This window comes from Nelusetta ayraudi, unplaced genomic scaffold (assembly GCF_046127955.1).
Source record: "Nelusetta ayraudi isolate G7.1 ecotype Tasmania unplaced genomic scaffold, CSIRO-AGI_Nayr_v1 ptg000011l, whole genome shotgun sequence".
NCBI classification, from domain to species: Eukaryota; Metazoa; Chordata; class Actinopteri; order Tetraodontiformes; family Monacanthidae; genus Nelusetta; species Nelusetta ayraudi.
Window position 1 is genome coordinate 21,110,304 of NW_027466061.1, and position 21,503 is coordinate 21,131,806.

General features: G+C 44.0%; 2 protein-coding genes across 2 annotated transcripts; one reads left to right on the plus strand and one right to left on the minus strand.

Moving 5' to 3' along the window:
* The first annotated feature begins 390 nt into the window (after positions 1 to 390).
* On the plus strand, positions 391 to 7,124 carry LOC142885438 (uncharacterized). Its single transcript, XM_076021875.1, has 2 exons — positions 391 to 1,889; positions 3,383 to 7,124. Exons 1-2 carry the CDS (start codon positions 885 to 887, stop codon positions 3,869 to 3,871), a joined length of 1,494 nt encoding a protein of 497 aa, XP_075877990.1. The 5' UTR covers positions 391 to 884; the 3' UTR covers positions 3,872 to 7,124.
* Positions 7,125 to 13,550: 6,426 nt separating this feature from the next.
* On the minus strand, positions 13,551 to 18,338 carry LOC142885439 (protein-lysine 6-oxidase-like). Its single transcript, XM_076021876.1, has 7 exons — positions 17,342 to 18,338; positions 16,913 to 17,021; positions 16,531 to 16,668; positions 16,230 to 16,386; positions 15,432 to 15,527; positions 15,227 to 15,342; positions 13,551 to 15,086 (listed from the first exon to the last, which is right to left on the minus strand). Exons 1-7 carry the CDS (start codon positions 18,174 to 18,176, stop codon positions 15,080 to 15,082), a joined length of 1,458 nt encoding a protein of 485 aa, XP_075877991.1. The 5' UTR covers positions 18,177 to 18,338; the 3' UTR covers positions 13,551 to 15,079.
* Positions 18,339 to 21,503: the final 3,165 nt, after the last annotated feature.

The window sequence follows — 21,503 nt, forward strand, 5'->3', positions numbered from 1 at the left end:
TCCTCCAGTGCATTTCTTTCCCCCTCCCCCTCCCTAACTCTGGCCAAGGAATCCAAGGCAGTGTTTAATTGCAGAGTGCAAAAGGTTTGGAGTTGGACTAATGAGCACGGCAACCAGAGCGGGGACTTTTTCTTCAAACTGGAGGACGTACAGAGGTTGGGGTGGGAGGGGGGTCTAAAACTGAGGAGCCTCGCAAGTCGCTCACATTTCGGGTAAAAAGGGAAGGAACATTTGCAAGTGTAGGTAGAGCTGACTGTGAGTGAGAGAGTACAACCACAGGCAAGGGACAGAGTGAGAGGAGGTGGAGAGAGAGTGAGGAGAGCCGGGGAGGAGGGGAGGGGAGGAAACGGGAAATGCACAGCCTGTGAGAGAGAGCAAGAGAGAGAGAGAGAGCGAGAGAGAGAGAGAGACAGAGAGACTAGGAGCCTGCAGCAGCAAATGAGACAGAACAGCGAGGCGGGAGAGGTAGAAAGACAGAGAGGAAGGGAGGTGGAGAGGGGGCCCCCCGAGTAGGAGAGAGGGCGACAGGGAGGAGACGAAGAAGGAGAAGAAGGAGAAGAAGGAGAAGAGGAAAAAAGTTGGGGAGCAGCAGGAGAGAGGAGGTCCGGCTGAAAAGAGAGAAACACGCACAGAGATTCATAACTCGAGGAGAGGAGGAGAAGGGAAACAACAGACAGGAAGGAAAAGGGAGGGAGTCTCGGGCGGAGAGGGAGGTGAGGGAGAGAGAAAAAAAGAAGGGGGCAGAAGAAGAAAAGTTTTCTTGTGGGAAGCGGCAGATGAGGAAAGCAGAGTGGGTGAATGACTGGGCCGCAGGGAGCCGGGACGGGAGGCAGCCGCTTGTTTTCTGAAGGCGTTTTCACGCAAGCATCTGGACCTCTTTGGACATGTACGCCGACGGCACGCAGACGTCGGGACGGTTCTTCCAGCACGTCGGCTCCACCTCCCCCTCCTTCTTCTCCTCCTCCTCCTCCTCCTCCTGCTCCGCCGCTCCCGGCCCGTGTCCCTGCCGCCACTACGTCCAGTGCGAGCCACCACCGCCGCTGTACCGCAGGCAGACGGGTTTCCCGCCACCGGGGGACGTGGACGGAGTGCGGCGAGCGCCCGTGGCCGGGGCCGAGCCTCGCAGCCCACAGAGGAGGCCTGTGTTGGCGGCGCCGCCGGGTCCCTGCGGCCGCCCCCAAGACTGGGCTCAGAGTTGTGACTGGGAGTCCCACCCTGCCCAGTGGCCCGGGGACAGACACTACCCGCCTGTCAGGGAACACTGCGGCTGTGTGGTGTGCCGGACGCGCCCACTCGCTGTCAGCGTACCACATCCGCTCCCGCACCCCCGGGTCAAAGGTCAACAGTACAGGCACAAGAGGACAGTCAGGTACGTGGCCGTGGAGGAGGAGGAAGCGGAGGAGGAGGAGGAGGAGGAGGACTACCACTCGGGCTGTTACCACGCGCACGTGGGTCACCCGTACACGGCCAACGGCCACTGCGGACCCAGAGGGGGGCTTTCCGAGGAGGACCGGGGGCCAGACGGACATCGCGAAGCAGGCAGACACACGGCAGGGTCCGAGGAGCGCTGCTGCGACGGAGCCGCCGCCTCCCACCAGGGCTTCTTCCCCACCGAAGTCCCCCAGAGGCAGCTGGTCCCGAGCCGGCTGAAGGAGCTCCACGTCCCGCCCTCCTCCGCCGTCGCCGGCGTCCCGGAGGCACCCAGGCCGCCGACCGCCAACGGGGAGCATCCGGGTCAAGGGTCAGAGGTGGCCCGGCAGAGGGGGGCAGCAGGGGGGAGGAGGAGGAGGAGGAGGCGGGACTTGGTGAGGGAGCAAATCAGACGAGTGGTGACGGACCTGGAGGACGTGCTGGGGGGCTTGCAGCAGGTCCACGTGGAGATGAAAGAGGTGAGAGGGTCTATTATTACCCGCGTCTATTTTTCTCGCAGTGTTAACCGGGGGTGTGTGAATGTGAAGGTTGGAGTCAGGTGCGCATACCGAGATGACATCCCAGTCGAGCGCCATCGAGCCGCTCACGGGAGCAAATTGTTGCCACACAGGTCTTGTATCTGCGGCTTCACGTGCGCACATCGCCGTGCTGCGGATGCCGGCTGCTTCTGTTTGTGACTCACTCACTTATCTTTCGCCCAAGCGGCGACTCGACAGCGACGCGCGGTGACCTTTCAGCGGAGAGCTGTGGAAGTTGGCAGCGTTCCGGCCAGCGCTCTGCAAAGACCAGCCCGTTGCTATTTTCTAAATCATGACTTGCTCCAGCGGTATCCTTTTTATTTATCTTTTATCTTTTTAACACAAAAGTGTAAAACAGCAGTTACTCACCGCAGAAAACTGCAGTGCAAGGCCGTGGCATTGTGCTGAAGCATTGGGCTGTTCAGGGAAACAAGAGGCTCCGGGATGACTTAGCGACAAATTGAAATATATATAATACGGCTGACATGCCAATCATGACATTATTCGCTGAAGGACAAGGTAAAATGAATTTCCTAGCTAATTTCCTTGTCTTTACAATGAAATGTGCACGTCACACATGTGTCACGTCATTGCCAGTTATTTTTGCAGGTTGAAAGAAATAGACACAATGTGAACGCTTTCTCCAGGTTACATCTGGGTTCGGTGGTCCTGGTTGCTAGCAAGTATTCATGTATTCAAACTCTGTACTTAAGTAAAAGTATGGATACTTGTGTAAAAATTCTCTGGGAAAGGTAATATATACTGTATATATATACAGTGTCCCTAAAGCCGAGGTACGCTAAACAAATATCCCTCTAAAATATGATCCAGGTTTATATTTATATGTAACTACAGAACATCGTAGTTCAAATGGCTTCACTGTTTCAAGTGAAACCTTCAAACAGCAGCAACTATCATAATAAGTGAATTACTGTTGACAGAATTGGCATCTTTTAAACACTCTTATCAAAAGTAACAAGTGTCTTTTTCCAATGTAGGGAGTAGAGAGTACTGATGTTTGTGTCCAAATGTACCGAGCAAAAGTAAAAGGTTGTTAGAAAAAGAAATCCTCGAGCAACGTACAGGTACCTGAAAAATGTACGTAAGTACAGTAAGTAACAAAGTATTTGTACCTTGTTGCTCACCACCCTATGGCAAGAGCAGGAGATCACCGTATTTCTACAGTCATCAGATCGTCCTGCGATAACTGCAAGAAAAAGAGAGAATATAATGACAGGCAACACTAAATTGTATCGATTAAAAACTTTTAATTAACTAAAGTACTTTAAAAAAAAAAAAAAATGTTTTGACAAAATAAACTGCTTGTAAACGGTTTATGCACAAGGCCCTTGGATGTTTTCCCGGTAAATCGCAGTATTTGCCGACTGCTTTTCATTTCTGACATTGAGCTGATCCTCCTCATTGTCATCCAGGTGGTCCAGGAGATCGATCGTCTCACGGCCAGTATTGACCTCGGCGAAGAGGTGCCCTGTCTCGCCCAGGAGGAGGCCACGCCCACTAACTTTTACGCCTCCAGTAATGGGGACGACCTCCTGCCGGCGTTACCTCACACCAGGGAGGACCGCATCATCCTGAGGACCAACTCCCCGTCGCCCGTTCACACTGCGTCCGTGGTCAAAACCAGCCACTTCACCCCGGCCAACCACAGCAAGGACACGAACCACGCGCCGGGGATGAACGGTCACCCTCCTCAGCTGTACCCTGCCAGAGACTCGGACCCTCGGCCGCAGAGCCTGGACCCAAAAGTGATAGTTTGGAACGGCACGTCAAACTCCAGGACTCAAAAACCTCCTCGGTACCCTCAGAACGGGCGCTGTGGGAAGGGTCTGCACTCTCCGCCCCAGCCCGCGGGGACCCCCACCTACCCTGGGAGAGGCCGCCAGAACGCCAGCATGGTGTGAAGGAGGAGGGGGTGGTCGGTGGTGGTGGTGGTGGTTCTGCTGGTGGTGGTGGTGGTTCTGCTGGTGGTGCTCGTCTGCTCCCAGTGCCACTGGGGCTTGAAACCTGAGACCCTGCTGCAGCGAATGAAGGTCAGACTGGGACCAGGCTGGCCAACAACTCATGGCAAGTTGTGAGTGTGACACACACACACACACACACACACACACACAAACAAGAGCACTTTTCCCCTCCTCTCTCCTCACCGTGTTGATGTTTCCGTCAGCTGATGACGTCTGGCCGTGTTTACCGGCAGCGTGTGTTTTTCAGAGTCGCCAAATGAATTGCAGCGCTCCTCCCTGCGAGGAATAAAGAGTTTATGTGTGCGTTTGATGTGTGTGTGTGTGTGTGTGTGTGTGTGTGTGTGGGCGGCGGCAGAGGGGGCTGTAGTGATGTGTGCGCTGTTGTTGATGACACATGATTTCCCAGCTTTCACGGGAAGCTCCTCCAGAACCAGTCCATCTCGCCGTGTTGTTTTTCCTCTCGCTGTTTGGATCGGAAGGAAGAAGGACAGTTTGACTCGCTCAAGTAAATTTAGCTTTTCAAGCTAAAATGAAAGTATTCCCGTTGTTACAAAACAAGATTATCTGCTGATTGGGACATAATTTGAAGGGGGGAAAAAAGTAAATCCTGTGAGTAAGAACTGTTTCTGGGCAGCTTCAGGCTTTCAATTTTAAGCAGCTTAAGAAAACTCCTGTTTTTCAGTTTTCTCCTCACTTTTAATCGCTGAGTGTGAAAGCTGGTCTGGAGGAACAAACCACCAGACAGGCTGCGTTTTACAGCGTAACACACTCACCACTTCCAGGGAACTGAAAACTTGGCCAGAGCTCAGATGCCTCTGGCTTAGGAAGCCCCTACGGCAGCGAGTCCGATGGTCATGTGACAGAGAGGAGTGTTATTACATTTACCGGATGATCATAGCTCTGATTCAGGATTGGCATGATTGAGAGCGAGGTGTTGATGAGAAGGCCGCACTCGGCCGTATCATTACTGACAGTGAACTATAAACAGACCTGATATGAAGATCAAAATAGTGCGTGGAGCAGAAGTGGTAATTTAAGTGCGCAGTAAAGGCTGTCCTGCTAAGTTCCACCTTCGCAGATGCTGCAGCAGCAGAGACGCACTTCTGTACTTCCCTCTTGTGCAGAGTATGCGGAACTGCAATCTATTTTTCTGGCCTTTTCCAGTTGGGCAAGCACAATCTGGTTTTAATCATAAAATCCCTCGGCCATGTGCCAGGATGGAGCGAGGCAAACTCTTGGTATACTTGTAATGTCCACATAAACATAAGTACGTTGCAGCACCGCCAGTTTTGAAGACTGCAGCTCCGCATCCAAGCTGGAAGCAAAAGGAACGTGTGCTTGAATTTGAACCTTAATCCTCAGAACAGAGCTCACATCAAATATCTCTTTTTTTTTTTTTTTAGGTGGTTTTCAGTCTTCTGTGTTTTTTGTTCTGTACTGTCAAATGGGAGAAAAGGAAAATGGGTCAGACACATGGAATATGAAATAAAAAAAGTAAAAAAAAAAAAAGATCACTTGTTACATGTGTAAAGAAACCAAAAATGAACATTTTAAATGCAGTTGAATTTTGCCACTTTGCAAAGTGACTGACTGCTGTGTACCACCGGTTTTGTGTCTTGAGTTGATAACTATAGATAATCTACTTAATACTTTAGGCTATGTGAGACAATGTCATACCTCATTATACCATAATTAATTTGTCAGGGTAAGTACCCTCTTATTAAGGGCTTTTAGATTTTTCCTCAGTTTCTTCCTCAGTGTGTTGTGTCTGTAGAGAATGTACAGCCCTTTTAGGCAAACAAACAAACTACTGCGAACGTGGGGTTTTTGCAAGTGAAATTTGATTTGATTTTAAATGAAAAAAAATTATTAGAAGAGTAACGTTTCAGAGATAGCCTCAGTTGACGCCTTCGAGTTTTATTTATTTTTCAAAAGTAATCTCAGTCTTCGTGGTTTCCAATGAGAACATTTCTCCTGCACAGCGAGGTGAGATGCTCACTGGTGCACAGGCCCACTCTCTTTTGCTCAAATCAAACATTATAACAGAGAATTTTAAAAAAAAAGCCCCATTTTGATCATGAACATAAGAATCTTTCTTCTGCTTTGTCTTTCGTCAACTTATTTCCGGCAGGATCCGAAGCCTCTGAGACACGCTGTCAGTTGGTGGAGACGGAGCACGTCCTGAAGGTGGGGGTGTTTCCAAAGGGACATCTCCTCAAGAGCAGAACCTGCAACTATAGTGTCACACAGAGCAGAGAAGCGTGAAGGACTGACAGTAAAACCTCTGTGAATTTGTGCTCTTGCTGTTCCTAGTGATGTAGCTGGAAAGTAATTGCAAGAATAAAAATGAAACGCTGCTTAAAACTGTGCATATAAACATGTAATGTATATTTTCTTTACAGTATTAATAATAATAATAATAATTTATTAGTTTTTTATGCAAATAAATCTATTTTCAGGCAGCTTACCTTTACTACTTACTGCTACTACCTACCAAATTTGATATATTTTAATTGGCAGTTTTGGCCAGAAAAAGAGTCCATTCTTCCCCTCTCATCTGCCATGTGTGTTTTGCTGCAGTGCCTTATTCTGTTACGACAATGTTGCCATTCCTTGCCGTGCCTGCAGCATTATGTAATGGGATGGCACTCGGCTTGTGAAATACTTTGAAAAAGAAATTCTACAGACCTTTTGCCTCTCATGACTTGCTCATTCCAGTCAATGTTCAGACCTTTCTTCGTAGCAACTATGACATCTGAGATGCAAACAGCAAAGAGCAAACAGCAAGAAACATCCTGTCACGTGAAAAAGTTTCTGGTCTACCACAGATGCACATATTGTGATTACAGACTAAAAGGTAGGTATTTATCTTTGATCTTTAAATTACGTGTCTCTTGAACAGATTTCAAATGCTCAGATTTGTGACTTTCACCTTTATTTAGACTGTTTGCCCAGCTGCTACATGGGCGCTTGCAGTTAGCAAGATGACAGCAATGGAAAGCTGCAGTGAAGTGTGACGAGTGGTTAATAAAAAGTGAATATTTCAATTTTGTTTTCCCATGAATTCACCAGCTTTCTTGGCCAAAGAACAAAACAATTTTGCACTGACTACAAATTTGGAAAACCTAATAAAAAGCACTGCTGTCTCTGTGAAATCATTTCAACAATTCTGTCATAAATGTCCAAAGAGAAATTGTAAAAATGTGTGATTTCTTTTCATTTTGGGCCAATCCAGAGATGGCAGCGTGTGATCATAGTCAGGATGTTGCACCGCTGAGTGCCAGGTCGGGTCCAGCCAGCGTCTGCATCCGTTTGTTAAAATCTTGTTTGAAAATTTCGCCACCGTCTTCCCACCAGCTCCTGCTGCTATCAGAGCGCCATCCATCCATCCATCCATCCATCCATCCATCCATCCAGCCAGCCAGCCAGCCATAATTATAGTGGAACCGACCTACAAAGCATCCCTCACCTTCTCTCACACTTTTACTTTGCACCACTGATGGAGAGCGCCGGGTGACAGATGGGGACAACACATTCAAGCTGTCCTCTGCACTTTTTGCACTCCGTCTCTGCTTCTGCAGTCTGCGCAGCAGTTACAGAGTGGCTGGAGGCAGAGGAGTGTGAGGTGTGATGAGTCGATAAGCGGCGGAAAGTTAGATAAGGTCTGAGGTCAAGCACGTGAGGCCTTCCTCACTTGTCAGGAACAACGATTAACAATTCATCTTGCCTGTATCCTGAGGATTCTTGTGTCATGACATCAAGGTGTTATATAGGGTACAACTCTGAAGTTTTTTGCGAGTAGTCTGCTGAGTCATCGTCGGGGGGGGGTCGGGGGGGGGGGGGGGGGTGGAAACAGGAAAAACTGCTATTTCCAATCACGCCCTGTGGGTGAAATGCACATCTCTGGTTTTCTCACAAATTTGATTTAAAATGAGAAAGAAATGCTACGGTATATATTTTTAGTCAGTTAATTAAGAATAAAATGCACTTTGCAGCAAATAAATGATGTTGCCAAAATTTACATCACCTATTGAGTGAGCTCAAATCATTTAACTTGAACTTGCAACAAATATAATCTGCTTCTCATGTGACTGCATGCTTCGATAAAGATAAACTTACCATACAATGGTCCTGTTCTTGTCCAGTGTACAGCAGCCATTGAGTCATGTTTAAAATACAATGAAGTAAACTACTACTTGAAGAAGTATACAAACTCAGGAATTGCACCATTGTAGATCTTAATTCTCCACTTTTATCTTCATATACTGGTTTTTACATTGCAAGAATATTCAAATTCCATGCACACATCAGCGTGCTTACTGTTCACAAGGGATTCCAGTCTTAGTGGGAGTAAAAAGCAATGCGTTTTTCAACAGACTTTCTTCCTGCCTTCTCTTTTCGATCAAGTCTCCAGATGAGACTCTACATGAATATTAAGTGTACAACAGAGGTAAAAAAAAAATCAAAAGTACATCGGCCTCAGGACATTGATCTTGAGGTATTAAAGGTCAAAGGAGAACATCCACTGCATGTTAAACCTGACGCACCAGGAGAAAGCCGTGCTATTGGCCCATTGTCCTGACCATGAATCTTTCCGACAGAAAGCACACTGGCCGCGATGTTGGCCATGTGGTCTTTGCAAATACTGCAATGACTTTGGAATGTCTGTCAGGAAGAGCAGGAGAACTTCTGGAAGGAAAACTGCAGTTGCGGAAGAACTATACACTCAGAGGTAGGGACCTCAGCATAAATAGCTTTCAACTAAAAGACCTAACTAGCCACTAGAAACATATGGTGTCTCACAAAGTGCATACTTCAGCACTATTACATATCTTTTATTAACTCTACCATTATTAGAATTTGTGCACGGCGGTGTGTGATCAATGCATGAAAGTGTGTGAAAGGTGCAAAAATTGAGAGTTTGACGATGGACACTTCACTCTCCCAGTGCCATGCTGCCTATATGCAGCTTGGCACTGGGCAGCTATCCAATGTCCAATCGATATGCTCTATGCATAAAAGCATATAGTAAATTCTCACATTCCTATTGCATTGAGTAGTTCTCATTTTGATATAATTCTGGTAATGAAACATGATTGAATTAATATTATTCCAATATTCTTCTCATAGGCTCTTCACTCAGACAGTTGACATACCGTATGAATAAATATACAGATATACAACAACAACAGTCAAATATACTTTAAGATTGCATGTACATGTTGTCAGAACCTGACAACATGTACAACCAAACAGAATGAATTAGTTCTGCCTCTGCCTCTCCATTGTTTGTCTGCGTACCACTGTGTGGGCGTGATTTCCTGTATAACACCTTGCCAATCAACCACACCTGCCACCAACCAGCTTTGCATTGACAACCTCTTCCAGGGTCCAGTCACTCGCTACCCAATGGTTTCACCTGTTACTGTGGTAACGTGGGATTGTTTCCCCATTGCCGGGATTTTCTTCTGTCCAGATCGTTCCTGCTTACATTGTCAGGCACCATCTGGTCTCCCCAGGCTGCATCAGGCCTCTACCCACACTCCTACATCTGTGGCCACGCTCGTGCTCTTAAAGAAACCCATGCACAACATTTGGTCCGACAACTCAGTGTCTCCATGAACCTTCAGTGTTACACGCCAGGTTAACCATGTGTGTTTCCACACAGAGCAAGTATGGTTTAACCTTGCCAGAGCACAATTACTGATAAGTGAATGTTCTTCGACTTGTCCAGGGTGTCACCCTGCCTTCGCCCTATGACAGCTGGGATAGGCTCCAGCAGACCCCCGTGACGCTGAGCTCGGGAATAAGCGGGTATGGAAGATGAATGAATGAATGAATGTTCTTGCATATCTTAAGAAGCCTCAATTCAAATCTTTATTTGCCACCCAGCTCTATGACTGACCAATCAATCTGGCCAAGGTGGGTCTACATTGACGACAGTTGCAACATAACTCCATCTATTCATTGCTTTTATTGTATTTTTTTATTCTGTTATTTGATAGAAAAGCATAGAATGGTACAAATGCTTTACTCTACCTATGACTTACTTTGGTACGTAATTTAGTTTAACACACTGGTGGTATGGGCCATGACAGGAGTAAAATAAATGCAACCAATTGGCCCTAGAGAGTAAATGGCCTGTAAGAATTTGACAGACTGTGTGGCCCCCTCACAATCTCCACTGCACTCTGAAAATCTTTCTGAAGGAGCCTCCCTTTTTCCAAGCATTTCCTCCTGGTTCTGTTCCCATCTGGTACCATGTACAAAATCATTTCACCATTAGATGTCACTGGTGTAGTGAATACTGAACAACCTCTGAGCAAACAGGACTATAACAGACACGGCAACCAACCAAGGGAGAGGATGTCTCTCTAACTATTTCTTCTGTGTATTTTGTTTCTCTCTGCAAATTACCATTTAGACAGGTAGAAAACAAAAAAACTCAATTATTTCAATATTTCACTTCAGTCCCCCCCCCCCCCCCATTTTTTCTGATGTGTTTTGAGAGTAGTTGAATCTGTACAGAATGTGAAGCCCTACGAGGCAAACTTGGGCTACACGTACAATTTGATTTGTTGATGTATAAAGACAACTGCCAGACCTGTTAACCAGAAGTTTGAGAACCTGAGAGCAAGAGATGACTGATTCTAATTTTCTTGTCATTGGATCTGCACATAGGAATTTTCCCACTTAAGTCTAAAGAGGTGAATTTTGTATGTAGCTCCATTAAGTGGTCAAGAGCTCCATTATTACAATTAAAAATCGACACAACATAATTCAGGAGGATAGGGATAATAAGATTGGAGATGAAGATACATATTTGCAAGATACAAAAATTATAAAACAAACTCCTAAAAACAGAAAATAAATGCATTTGGAAAGAAATATTAGAGAACCAAAAAGGAAGAATCAGAAAAGCACTCCGGTAAATATTACATGTATTTCTATAACATTGCTTTACAAAGTTGATTAACACCATTTTTTTCTTTTTTTTTTAACAATTGGGGAATTACAGCTTTCTCACAAAACCACATTTTTCACAGACAGTCACGCGACAAATTGATTTAGCTGTTTTGTTCACCATAGAATCAGGAGCTCCTAATCATTCAAACATCTTTGACACGTCATAGAAGTGAAGGCGTATATTAAAAGCAGTCTTTGGCATGAAAGATGAAGAACAATTGCAGAGAAACAAGTGCTCATGGATTAACAATCAAAGAAGAGCAAGTCCCTTTGAGCTTTCCCTCAAAGCACCACCCAAGTCACGATACCACCCAGCTTGAAAGACAACCATCTTTCCGTCCCACTCAGCGACGACTGCTGCGGTTGCCCCTCATTGCGCAAGCTCTTTTCCACTTCTTGCAGATTGTACCGCAGCGTGTCTGCAGCGTGTGCGAGCGAGTGACCCGGGGTTGAAGCAGTAGCCCAGTGTGTCTGCCCTAACGCGGTCTTGCGGCTGACCTCCGGGTTCTTAATCTCAATGGGATGACAGAGCTGCCGAGGAATTTCTCTGCTCTGTGTCTAAACCCGAGAGTCAGGATGCTCTTTTACGGCCGAGCACGTTTCCCCCGTTGCATCCCAGCCGGGTCCTCTGTGCCCCCGTGCTTTGTTGAAATATGACCTGCAAATACCAAACACTGGCCTTGGTAACCCTTCCAAACACTGCTAGCCTAAGTGCAGATGCATCCGGAAAATGTCTCTCCTTGCCACAGTATGTCCAGTGTTGGCTGCGGCCAGATGGCGAAACCTCTGTCCTCCTCAACTCACCTACCTGCACGTCGGATTGTGCTCGATGGAGATGAGCCAGATGAGCGGACGCCAGCCCTGCCCCACGCTTGTGCGAGGCCAACAAGACACCGGGGTGTCCAGATGTTGGTGTGAAGCTCGACAGCTGAGCAAACATTCTCCGTCCTCTCTACGGCATCACTTGTTTAAAATGACATGCTGGTCCAAAAAGAGGAGGTGACCAGATGAGTGCCGAGGAACGCAGAGAGGCTCTGAATGCCGGGTGCACTCCAGATACCTGCTGAACCCATTCAGTATCTGGTTGGCCTGCAAATGATTGGAGGGCTCTGGTCCAATGGTGAGACGTCAATACGATTGGTGACCTCTTCATATCGAGTCTCCACCATCTTCAGTTGAAACTTTTAGATGTTTGCGATGGCACAGAGGATTGGCTGAAGATTGAAAGAAAAAAAAGAATGATTTTCTTTGTGTCAAACTAATTGAACATTGTTTCAGTGATTGTAAGCTAAGGGTTCAGCTTTGAAAGCAAAGAAAATGATTGCTGTTCTCGCTGGCCTTAGCTTTAAAAGAAAAACAGATGAGAGCTTACTAGTTTAAAAGGATAGTTCAACATTTTGTCTCAAAACAATAGGCCCTGATAATTAAAGGGAAAGTAATCACTCAAATGATTATATGTACAGTATATGTATATAACTATCCCCTTTGACCTAATGTGAAACATATGGACAATGTGCACCGGTGTTATGTCTATCAGAGTGACTTATTTCACTTTAAACTTCCTGTAAAACTCTCCAAAAATAGTAACAGTGTCACGAGGATTCTGAGTCAGACTGGAATCGGAGGGAATTTTCCAGACACTCTCAATAACACAGACAATCTCTCCTGGCAGGGAAGCAGCTCGGTGACTTCCAACGTAAGCCATCTTAATTGAGCTTAATCTTTTCGCTCTGCAGCATCCTGAAGGCAGAAGTGTGAGCGCTGTTTCAGTGGAAACACCCAGCAGATGTGAATTTAACAATGCGTACATTGTCCACTGGCCCTCGTGTTTTCCAACACACTGATCAAAGTTACCTCACTCTGTGTGAGCACAGGAGACTATTTTAAGGCAGTGATCTTTTTTGAAGCCTTTGCTCATCGGGTGCATATCAAATAAATGACGTAACTAAGTGCAACATGACAAAAATGTCAGCAAAGCAAATGGCAAAAAATATCTTATTGAAATGTTCTTACATTATAAAAAAGATATCAGGAGGTGATTTTGAAATATATTTTCAAACACAACAAACAAAATGTGCCAGGTTCTGAGTTTCTACAGTTAGCTCAAGTGCTTCGTGCAAAATAGAAAAAAAGTTATTTTTTCTGAATGACACTTGTATAATTCCTCCATCTAAACTAGAATATCCCAGAGGTATGAAAATGGCAGTCATCCCTAACAATGCCCTCCGCTGCCATTATGTGATGCTGCTCCTGGTAGAACTCTGACAGAAACTCCTTTTTTACGTGCACAGAGGAGGGGAGGGCGAGAGAAGGCCTTCATTCATCGTGCTCTGGCTGTGTTTTAGTAGATATGGCACAACTGTATAAGATCCTTCGGGTTGTGTCTTCACAGAGGCCCGTCAGCAAACATGCCTCCAGCGTCTTCCTGCAGGACAGTTTGTCTTTGAGGCCTCTGTCTCCAACATTGCTCCAAGGAAAAGTCCTGCTTTCAAACGGATGAGGTCAAAATATGGCTCCTATCCACTTGCAAAACTGGATTTAAACTTTAATAAACAACTTACAGGCTAATGGTTTTAGGCTGCAATCAGTCAACACGTGAAGTGGCACTGGTTAAAAATAAGAGTCAGGACAATGGAGATTTATTTTATTTTATTTTATTTTCTCCCTCCTTTATTGCATCAAATCCAAAATTCCACCCCGATAAATTTGTATTTCACATCATTCCCCCAGTTACAAAAGCAGGCGTACCTTCAAAAAAATGATGCAGAATATTGTCTTACTATTCAACATAAGATTGTATTCTTGCAAATGCTCACAAATCCATCAAATGAACCAACAAAGACAAACAAAAGCAATAGCTTTGTACGACATACAGTCCCTAACAAACAACGAACTTTCAGCTCCATTGAGTGTGGCATTTGTCAAAAGACACACACACACACACACACGCACACACACACACACACACACACACACACACACACACACACACACACACACGGTAACACTTTCTATGAAGGTCTAGTCTATATAATGCATTATGAGAACATTCATAAGACATTATAAAGCATTTATAAGGCTTTATAAAAGTTGTTACAAACTTTTATAATCATGTATGGCAACTTATAACAAGGTTCATAAAGTATTATAAGTGGTGTACATAATGCATTATAAACTTATACTTCCACACCAAAGTGTATGAAAGAAGAACAGGCTGGTATATTTTTGAAAAAATAAAGTTTCATTGCTAATAACCTTACATGGTGTTGTCACTTTACTTAGAGCTCTTAAAGTCATCCTATAGCATATCATTGATGTTTATAAGGCATTATTCCATTTCACAAACTAAGCATTAATTATATGTCAGAGCAGTTCTTTGACTCTTTATAACTGTCTGAAGTTATAATGTGCTATGTAACTTCACATTCTTCTTTCATACACTTTGGTGTGGAAGTATAAGTTTATGATGCATAATGTGCACCACTTATAGTACTTTATGAACCTTGTTATAAGTTGCCATACATGATTATAAAAGTTTATAGCAACTTCTATAAAGCCTTATAAATGCTTTATAATGTCTTATGAATGCTCTCATAATACATTATAGACTAGACCTTCATAGAAAGTCTTACCACACACACACACACACACACACACACACACACGAACTGTATCTTCAAGATGGGTTTAGAGGTATTTACCCTTACAGGGACTCAATGGATTTTAGGACCAGGAGCAAAGGCACACTTACAAACTTAAATGTGTTATTTATGAATTATTATAAATACATTTTTACATCATTGTCTTTGGTCTTCCTTTCAATAACGAGAATGTCTAAGCTTTAAATAACTGAAGAACAACTCAAGATGTGCATAGAACAATAACAATAAGCATAATATTAGCAAAACATTTCAAGAAATAAATCAGCATTTACCAAATAAACAGATCACTTAGATTTACTAATTCTGTGCATCGTTGCACATTTGTAGTAAAACACATTTAATGCTCTCGTGAACAGTTTGATGAACAAAATTGGTTCAAAGGTTTTGTGTTTGTGTCAGAACGACACAAGGCAACGCAAAGGCGCTGTTCATCGCTCAGACAACTGCACTACCAACTTGGGACGGTGCCACTGGTGAGGAACAGTACTGACATATTTACTGCAATCCTTCTGAGGAGATTTCAACCCCTAGAAAAAGAGAAAATGACATTAAAAAAACAAGACAAGATTGACCGTTTAACTTGCAGCGTCTTTCTTTGTTCAACCAAAGAATTTTCTTCAATGATAATTCAATGACTATAAGTGGTGACGTGAAGTCTCAGTGGTACCTTGCAACCCGACAGTGACGTGTTTGGACGTAGACTCCTGTGTATATTACGTCACACCTCACAACGTTGTTGGTGAAATCAGATTCCATAACGTAGAAATTGGGATTCACGGTGACCTAAAACCAAGAAGTACATATCAATTAGTTCTGCAGGTTTTTTAGTTGAGTTAAATCCTATTTTGTGAAAGTAGTGAATGATGAGTTACCTTCAGTATATAGTTTCCTGGAGGCACATTGGTGATATCAATCCACTGGCAGTCTATGTTTGCTGCATAGAGATCATGGCAGCCTGGGCTCAGGCCCTGAAATCACATTCCAGTTAGAGGCTCTCATTCTTCACCACAGTTTAACTTCACAGCTGTTTGGAGAAACCAGCCAGAGCCAGAATCACGCAGACCAGACAACAGATATAATACACAGAGACATACTCAGGATGTCTACAAATCTGCCAAAACATTTTTTGGTCGATTTTACGGGAGGGTGGGGTGGATTGGGGTGGGGTGAATATCAGGCTGAAGAAGTGTGAATGGCCAATACCATCATGTGGAAATGTGGTGTTTGGTAGAATATTCGTTTTTTCATTTCTCAACAAGTCAAGGCTCTGGGTGATTTGATGTGACATGAAATTGGAATTTAAAGAATAATAGTTTCGAACAGTTTTCTTTATCCACTCAGACTCGGACAACACTGCTATTTATTTTGAATTTCTAATGTTAATTTTTAACCACAGGCTCATCTGCAAATGTATGCAGATGATTCAGTCATTATCTTGCTTGCTCTGCTTGTTGCATGCTGTTAGAGTTACCTGACTACATTGCTATGCTGTCATGTTTTATTAATGTTACTGAACTGAACACAAAAACTTACATAAGAAGGTTTTAAAAATAAATGATAGCACTTGTTGCGAAGGGCTGCCTGTATTGACCATTTTTCATTAGATCATTGAGAACGTTTAGATAGATAATTAGATAGATAGATATAGACTTTATTGATCCCTTTATTACCTGTGTATGAGACGTACAGGCATAGCGACGCCTGAATCCAGGGTCGCAGGCCGTGTCTTCCAGGCAAAAACTGGCCTTGTGTCCCTCAGCCACTTTACGTCCGGTAACGACATCCAGCAGGTCGTAGTTACTGAAGGCGTCCATGCTGTGGTAGTGCCTTTGTGGAGCACAAGAGGACAGACAGGGATTGAAGTCCTTTGCATCTTACTTTCAAATGACTTTGTGCCATACCTTTTCAGATCGTAACCCATGTTGGTTCATCGGTGAAGGGAGTTTTTGCTGATAATAACTGAGGACTCACTGGTGACAGCTGTGCCAGTCCCACTGGTATCTGGGTTTGACGGGAAGGAAGTCACTGGTTCCTTGGTTCTTCACTTTTTGGGGAAAGCGCAGGAGGACCCTGAAGTCGATGTCTCTCACTGTTGGCGCGTACGCCGACCTTGGGTAAGTCACAGTGGACAGGAGAGGTGAAAAAAAAGCTTCTCTTTCAACGGGGATGTGGTAGAAAAGGTTCAAAACTAAACTAACTAAACTAGGCTCGGTGTTCTCGGAAAACCACAACAGCGTGTTTATATCTTGGCAGGACATGGCCTCGGAGAATCACTGCTTCACAATACTATTGAACAGATTTTGGAAAATCTAACACCAGAGTAGTTATTATTCTATCAGTCAGTGCAGGTTACCTGGCCAGGCAGTTCTCTTCTGCAGCACAGCGGAGTGCGTACATCTGCATGCGCTGGATGTAGGCTCCTGCTTGGATGGCATATGGGTCTGGAACCAGGTCGGGCAGACCTCGGAGTAGAGAATGAAGAAACGCTTGATATTTTGGTTTTCCACGTACTGATTTTAAGTGCTGTTTAATTTCTTCTGAGAACAACTCAAGTGTTTGTTTAAAGTGTTATGTTTGTGTTTTCTGGAATCATTCAGAGTCAATCAGTCAGTCCATGAACCAAACATGATTATTCCCATCTTTAGTTTGTACCTCCCAAAAAGGGGATTGATGTTGGTGTTCCTCAAACCAGCTGATTTTATTATTGATAATAATAATAATAATAATAATAATAATAATAATAATAATAATAATAATAATGACAAATGAATTGGAAGCTTACCATTTTGGAAATATCTTGTTCCATACCCTGTGCCAGGTGGACGCCTCGCGCGACCCGCTGTCCTGCCACTTGTGGTGAACGCGTTGTAGAAAAGCGAATTCCTGTGGTTTTTCACCGGGTTTCGAGGGTCGTCGTTAGCCATGTCACCTCCGTGAGAGGCTGCCTCGCTCAAACCATCCTCCGCGGGGCCAGGGAATCGTTGAGGGGCCTCGGGTTCCCTCTCTAGTGGCGCGAGAAAGCCCGAGGTCTGGTGGTTGCCGTGCACGGGTGGTCCAGGGATGGTCCTCTCCTCCTCGGCGCGTAAATCGTTGCGCTGCGCGCCGGGCTCCTGCCTGCGCGGTAAAGTGGCATCCGCAACATCACCTCCCGATCTGCCTGCTGGGAAATCTGTAAAACTTCTCGATGGAGACAAGTGGACCGCGCTCAAGGCTTCGCCGTGAGCGCGTCGGGCGCCCGGAGAGGCTGCAGCTGCTGCGTCAGAACGCACAGGATGCGAGCCGCTCCTTGACGCGTCAGCGTGTGAGGTCGCATACTGCCTGGCTGAGTGTCCGGGCGCGGTGCCTCCGTGTTCTGCAGCCTGGTCGCTCCGTAACTGTCTGGAATCAGTCTGCCGGGGTCCTGCAGCCGGCACCTGATTTCTGCTGCTCACATAAACCCTCGCTTGGCTTCTCGAGCGCTCCGCTGCCTGGTACTCCGAGCCTGTGCTCAACAAACTGTAAACCTGCCCGTTGTTCTCCCACTGGATCCTGTGCAGCCAGGGGCCAGCCGTGCGATGTGGATGCTGCCCACAGATGAACGGCAGCAGGTATAGGAACCAAAACCACCATTTTGCCATTGTAGCCGAACCGCAAAAATCAAGAAATAAAAGCAAGTCCCTCCGTTGAAGACAGAAATAGAGAAGATCACGATGTGAAAAGCAAAGAAAGAGTCTCGTTTGGAGGGAAACGGGATAGCAAGCAGAGGCGCGCAGTCAGTCTGGGTCTTGCACAGAGACACATAGCAGGGTCATAGGAGGGTCCAGGCCTTTCTTTTTGGACATTTCACTGCAATTGCTCGTGCAAAGTCAAGCTTCCTGGCGAGAATTAACCCGTACCTTGCCGAGGTGAAGTTCTCTTACCCCAGGCTCAATTTAGTAGGGCGTTTACACAGCAAACTTTACGCGCGAGTGTGAACTGAAGCCGTCGAAATGTTAGGGTTCATTCTGATTGCTTGTAGCCAGTGTGCCAAATGAACGGAAGGAAATGAAGAATGTCTAAAATACACATTTCTATGTTATGCTGCAAATATGAATCATCATATTAAAAAAAAAAAGCTTAATAAAACGAATGGTGTTTATAGTAAGTCAGGTCGTCAGTCAGGTAGTAATTGGTACTGATAACTCAAGAGGTTATTGGCAATCGTAATAATACTGTTAATAATAGATCTAAACAGGGAAAATTTGAACATTGATCTTGCAGCGTCCAGTCTTAACCACTTGGCGGCAGTCTGCACCTGCGTGTCTCAGTTTTGCAGGCAGCGCTGCGCAACACATCACTGTGTGGTCGCCCAAGTGATTAGAACACTTGTATGAGGTCTCAGCTGCTTTGGTTACATCGTTTATTAAAATACCAACAGAACAATTGAAATATTGAGACATTTACAAAGTTATCATTATCTTCTTTCAACCATATCAGATTCATCATGATTTAAGTAATTTAATTTTCCTCCAAAACAAACAAACAAACAAACAAACAAACATAAAAGTAATGTCAAAACAAAACAAAATAAAACAAAACTAAGGTCTATTTCAATGTCGCTCTATCATGGTTTTTCACGCAAGGACTGGTGAAATAATTGTCATGTGTGATAGTGATGTTCTGATTGTGATGCAAGAGTCCAAAGACACAGTCAAAGTCAGTGATATAGACAACACATAAAGTGAGTAGTGGATGTGAAAAAAAAAAAAGATTTTAGTGGCAAAAAGTCAGAGATTTCAAAAATGTTAAGTATATTAATATTTTATGCAACCACTGTAACACATTCATCTTTTCATGGGTATTACTTGTGTTTGGCTGTGACTGACAGCTACATACTGGACAAAACACTCATGGGTTATTTGATGTATTCTAAAATGTTTTTATTTTGCTAATATTCTTGTTTAAGGCTAAGTCTTAATTTCTTTAAGTCACCTAACTCCCGTGGCTGACTCACTGATCAAACTGATGCTTTGCCAAGAGACTGTAGCACAGATGCAACACATGGTTAAAGGGAGCAGATGACAGTGCAGGGTCACCAGCTTTGGCTGCCTGAGTGAGAATCTGTTCATTATACATGCTCACAGTACCATGAGCACATACTTTGACTCAGGGCCGGCCCAAGCCTCCATAGGGCCCTTAGCAAAATTTGATTTTGGGGCCCTCTATTTCAGCCATATGTTGATTGTTGATCATTCACACACCTACAATGAGTTCAATGCAGCTCTGGCTATTGACAGCCTGACATGCCTTTACACATGTATGTATTACACGTTGAAATTATGCTGTTGCTGTATCTCCAAAGGTAAAATAATCAGAAACATAAGTAATACCAATGCAAACTTAATACGAATAATTTCAACTAATGCATCATGGATCAGGTCCAGGGTGCCACATATGGTTTTCCCTTCTCAAAGGGTAGCACATCCAGCTACAAGAGTGTCCTGGGGTTCATTTACACAACATTACAAGTGATAAAGCACAAAGTGCGGTATATCATATAGTCTTACTGAAAGTAACAAAAATAAACAGGTAGACAATGTTCTTACTGTAAATGTGTCATCTGGTTGATCATTTTTGATTTCAAAAAAGTGCAACAGCAAGGTGCAACAATAAGTTGTAGTGCAAGAACAACAAAAACGTGCAACAACAACAAATAACACTTATATAAAAATAATACATTCAATTGTATAAAAACAGACAGAATAAAGGTAACACAAATGGTCTAAAAAACAAATATAAAGTTGAATAATTCGGTCTTAAAATCACCCACTCCTAAAACCTGTGCTTCCTGGCTTTTCTAGAAGCAAAGTCACTTATGACATCACTGTATGAAATCTGATGGCCAACTTTGTTGTTGATACGTATCACTGCCAGTCCACTCAGTCTTTCTTGTGCCATGGAAGATCTCAAGTAGTTCTTGTTCAATTTGAGCTTGGAAAAGCTCCGCTCTGCAGAAGCAACTGTCACAGGGAGAGTGCAGAGGCATTAAGAATCACTAGGTCTACATCAGCAGCTGCACTCTGTTGAAAGTGTGTTTTTGTACAATAATATATCTTTGATCAATAGAAATCATACTTTTTTTTTTGATTGCTCTTGGGGGCCCCCTCGTGGCCTTGGGGCCCTAAGTCGTCGCTTACTTCGCTTATGCCTTGGGCCAGCTCTGCTTTGACTCATTTCACTCAGAGCAAATAGCTTACACAAGCTGTTGTCATCAAGTGGCATGAGGCAGACATTGAACGCCCGTGTCACACACCAGAAGCGTGACGGTTGGCAACCTTGTGCAGGCTAAAAATACATTTGTAGACTCAGAGGTAAGCCTTATGCACCACATCCTGTTAAACCTATCTATTGTTTTGCTCAATAAGCAGTGTTAGAGATTTTCCTAAACTGACAAAAGCAGACAGCGAGACATACAAAAAATAATAAGCTATCAAAAGTAAGCAAACAAAAGAAATAAACCAAAACAGACAGTCAGTGCAAATGAAAAATAACTCACTTGTTTATCAAACAATAACTTTAAAATTTTAAGCCAGGCTTCCTAGAATTAAGTGTATGAGCTTCCAAACCAAGAGAGAGGAGAGGGGTTGAGCTGTCACACAGGGAAGGTCAGAGAACATGAGAAGCAGTATTCTGTCGTTATATATATATTTATTGGCATTATTATTATTATTATTATTATTATTATTATTATTATTATTATTATTATTATTATCAAAAACAGGTCTTGTGAATTTTTATATCATTAAATGTATTTTAAAGGCCTCATTTTACCAAAGAAAAGTCATATTTAGTCTCCTATATATAACATATATAAATTAGTAATCCATTAATCTCCTTTTTGATATTACAGGTTGCACATATCAGCCTCTTAAAGTATAATATAACTGCACACTTCTGAACAATAGTGTAAGAAAAAAAAAAGGTTT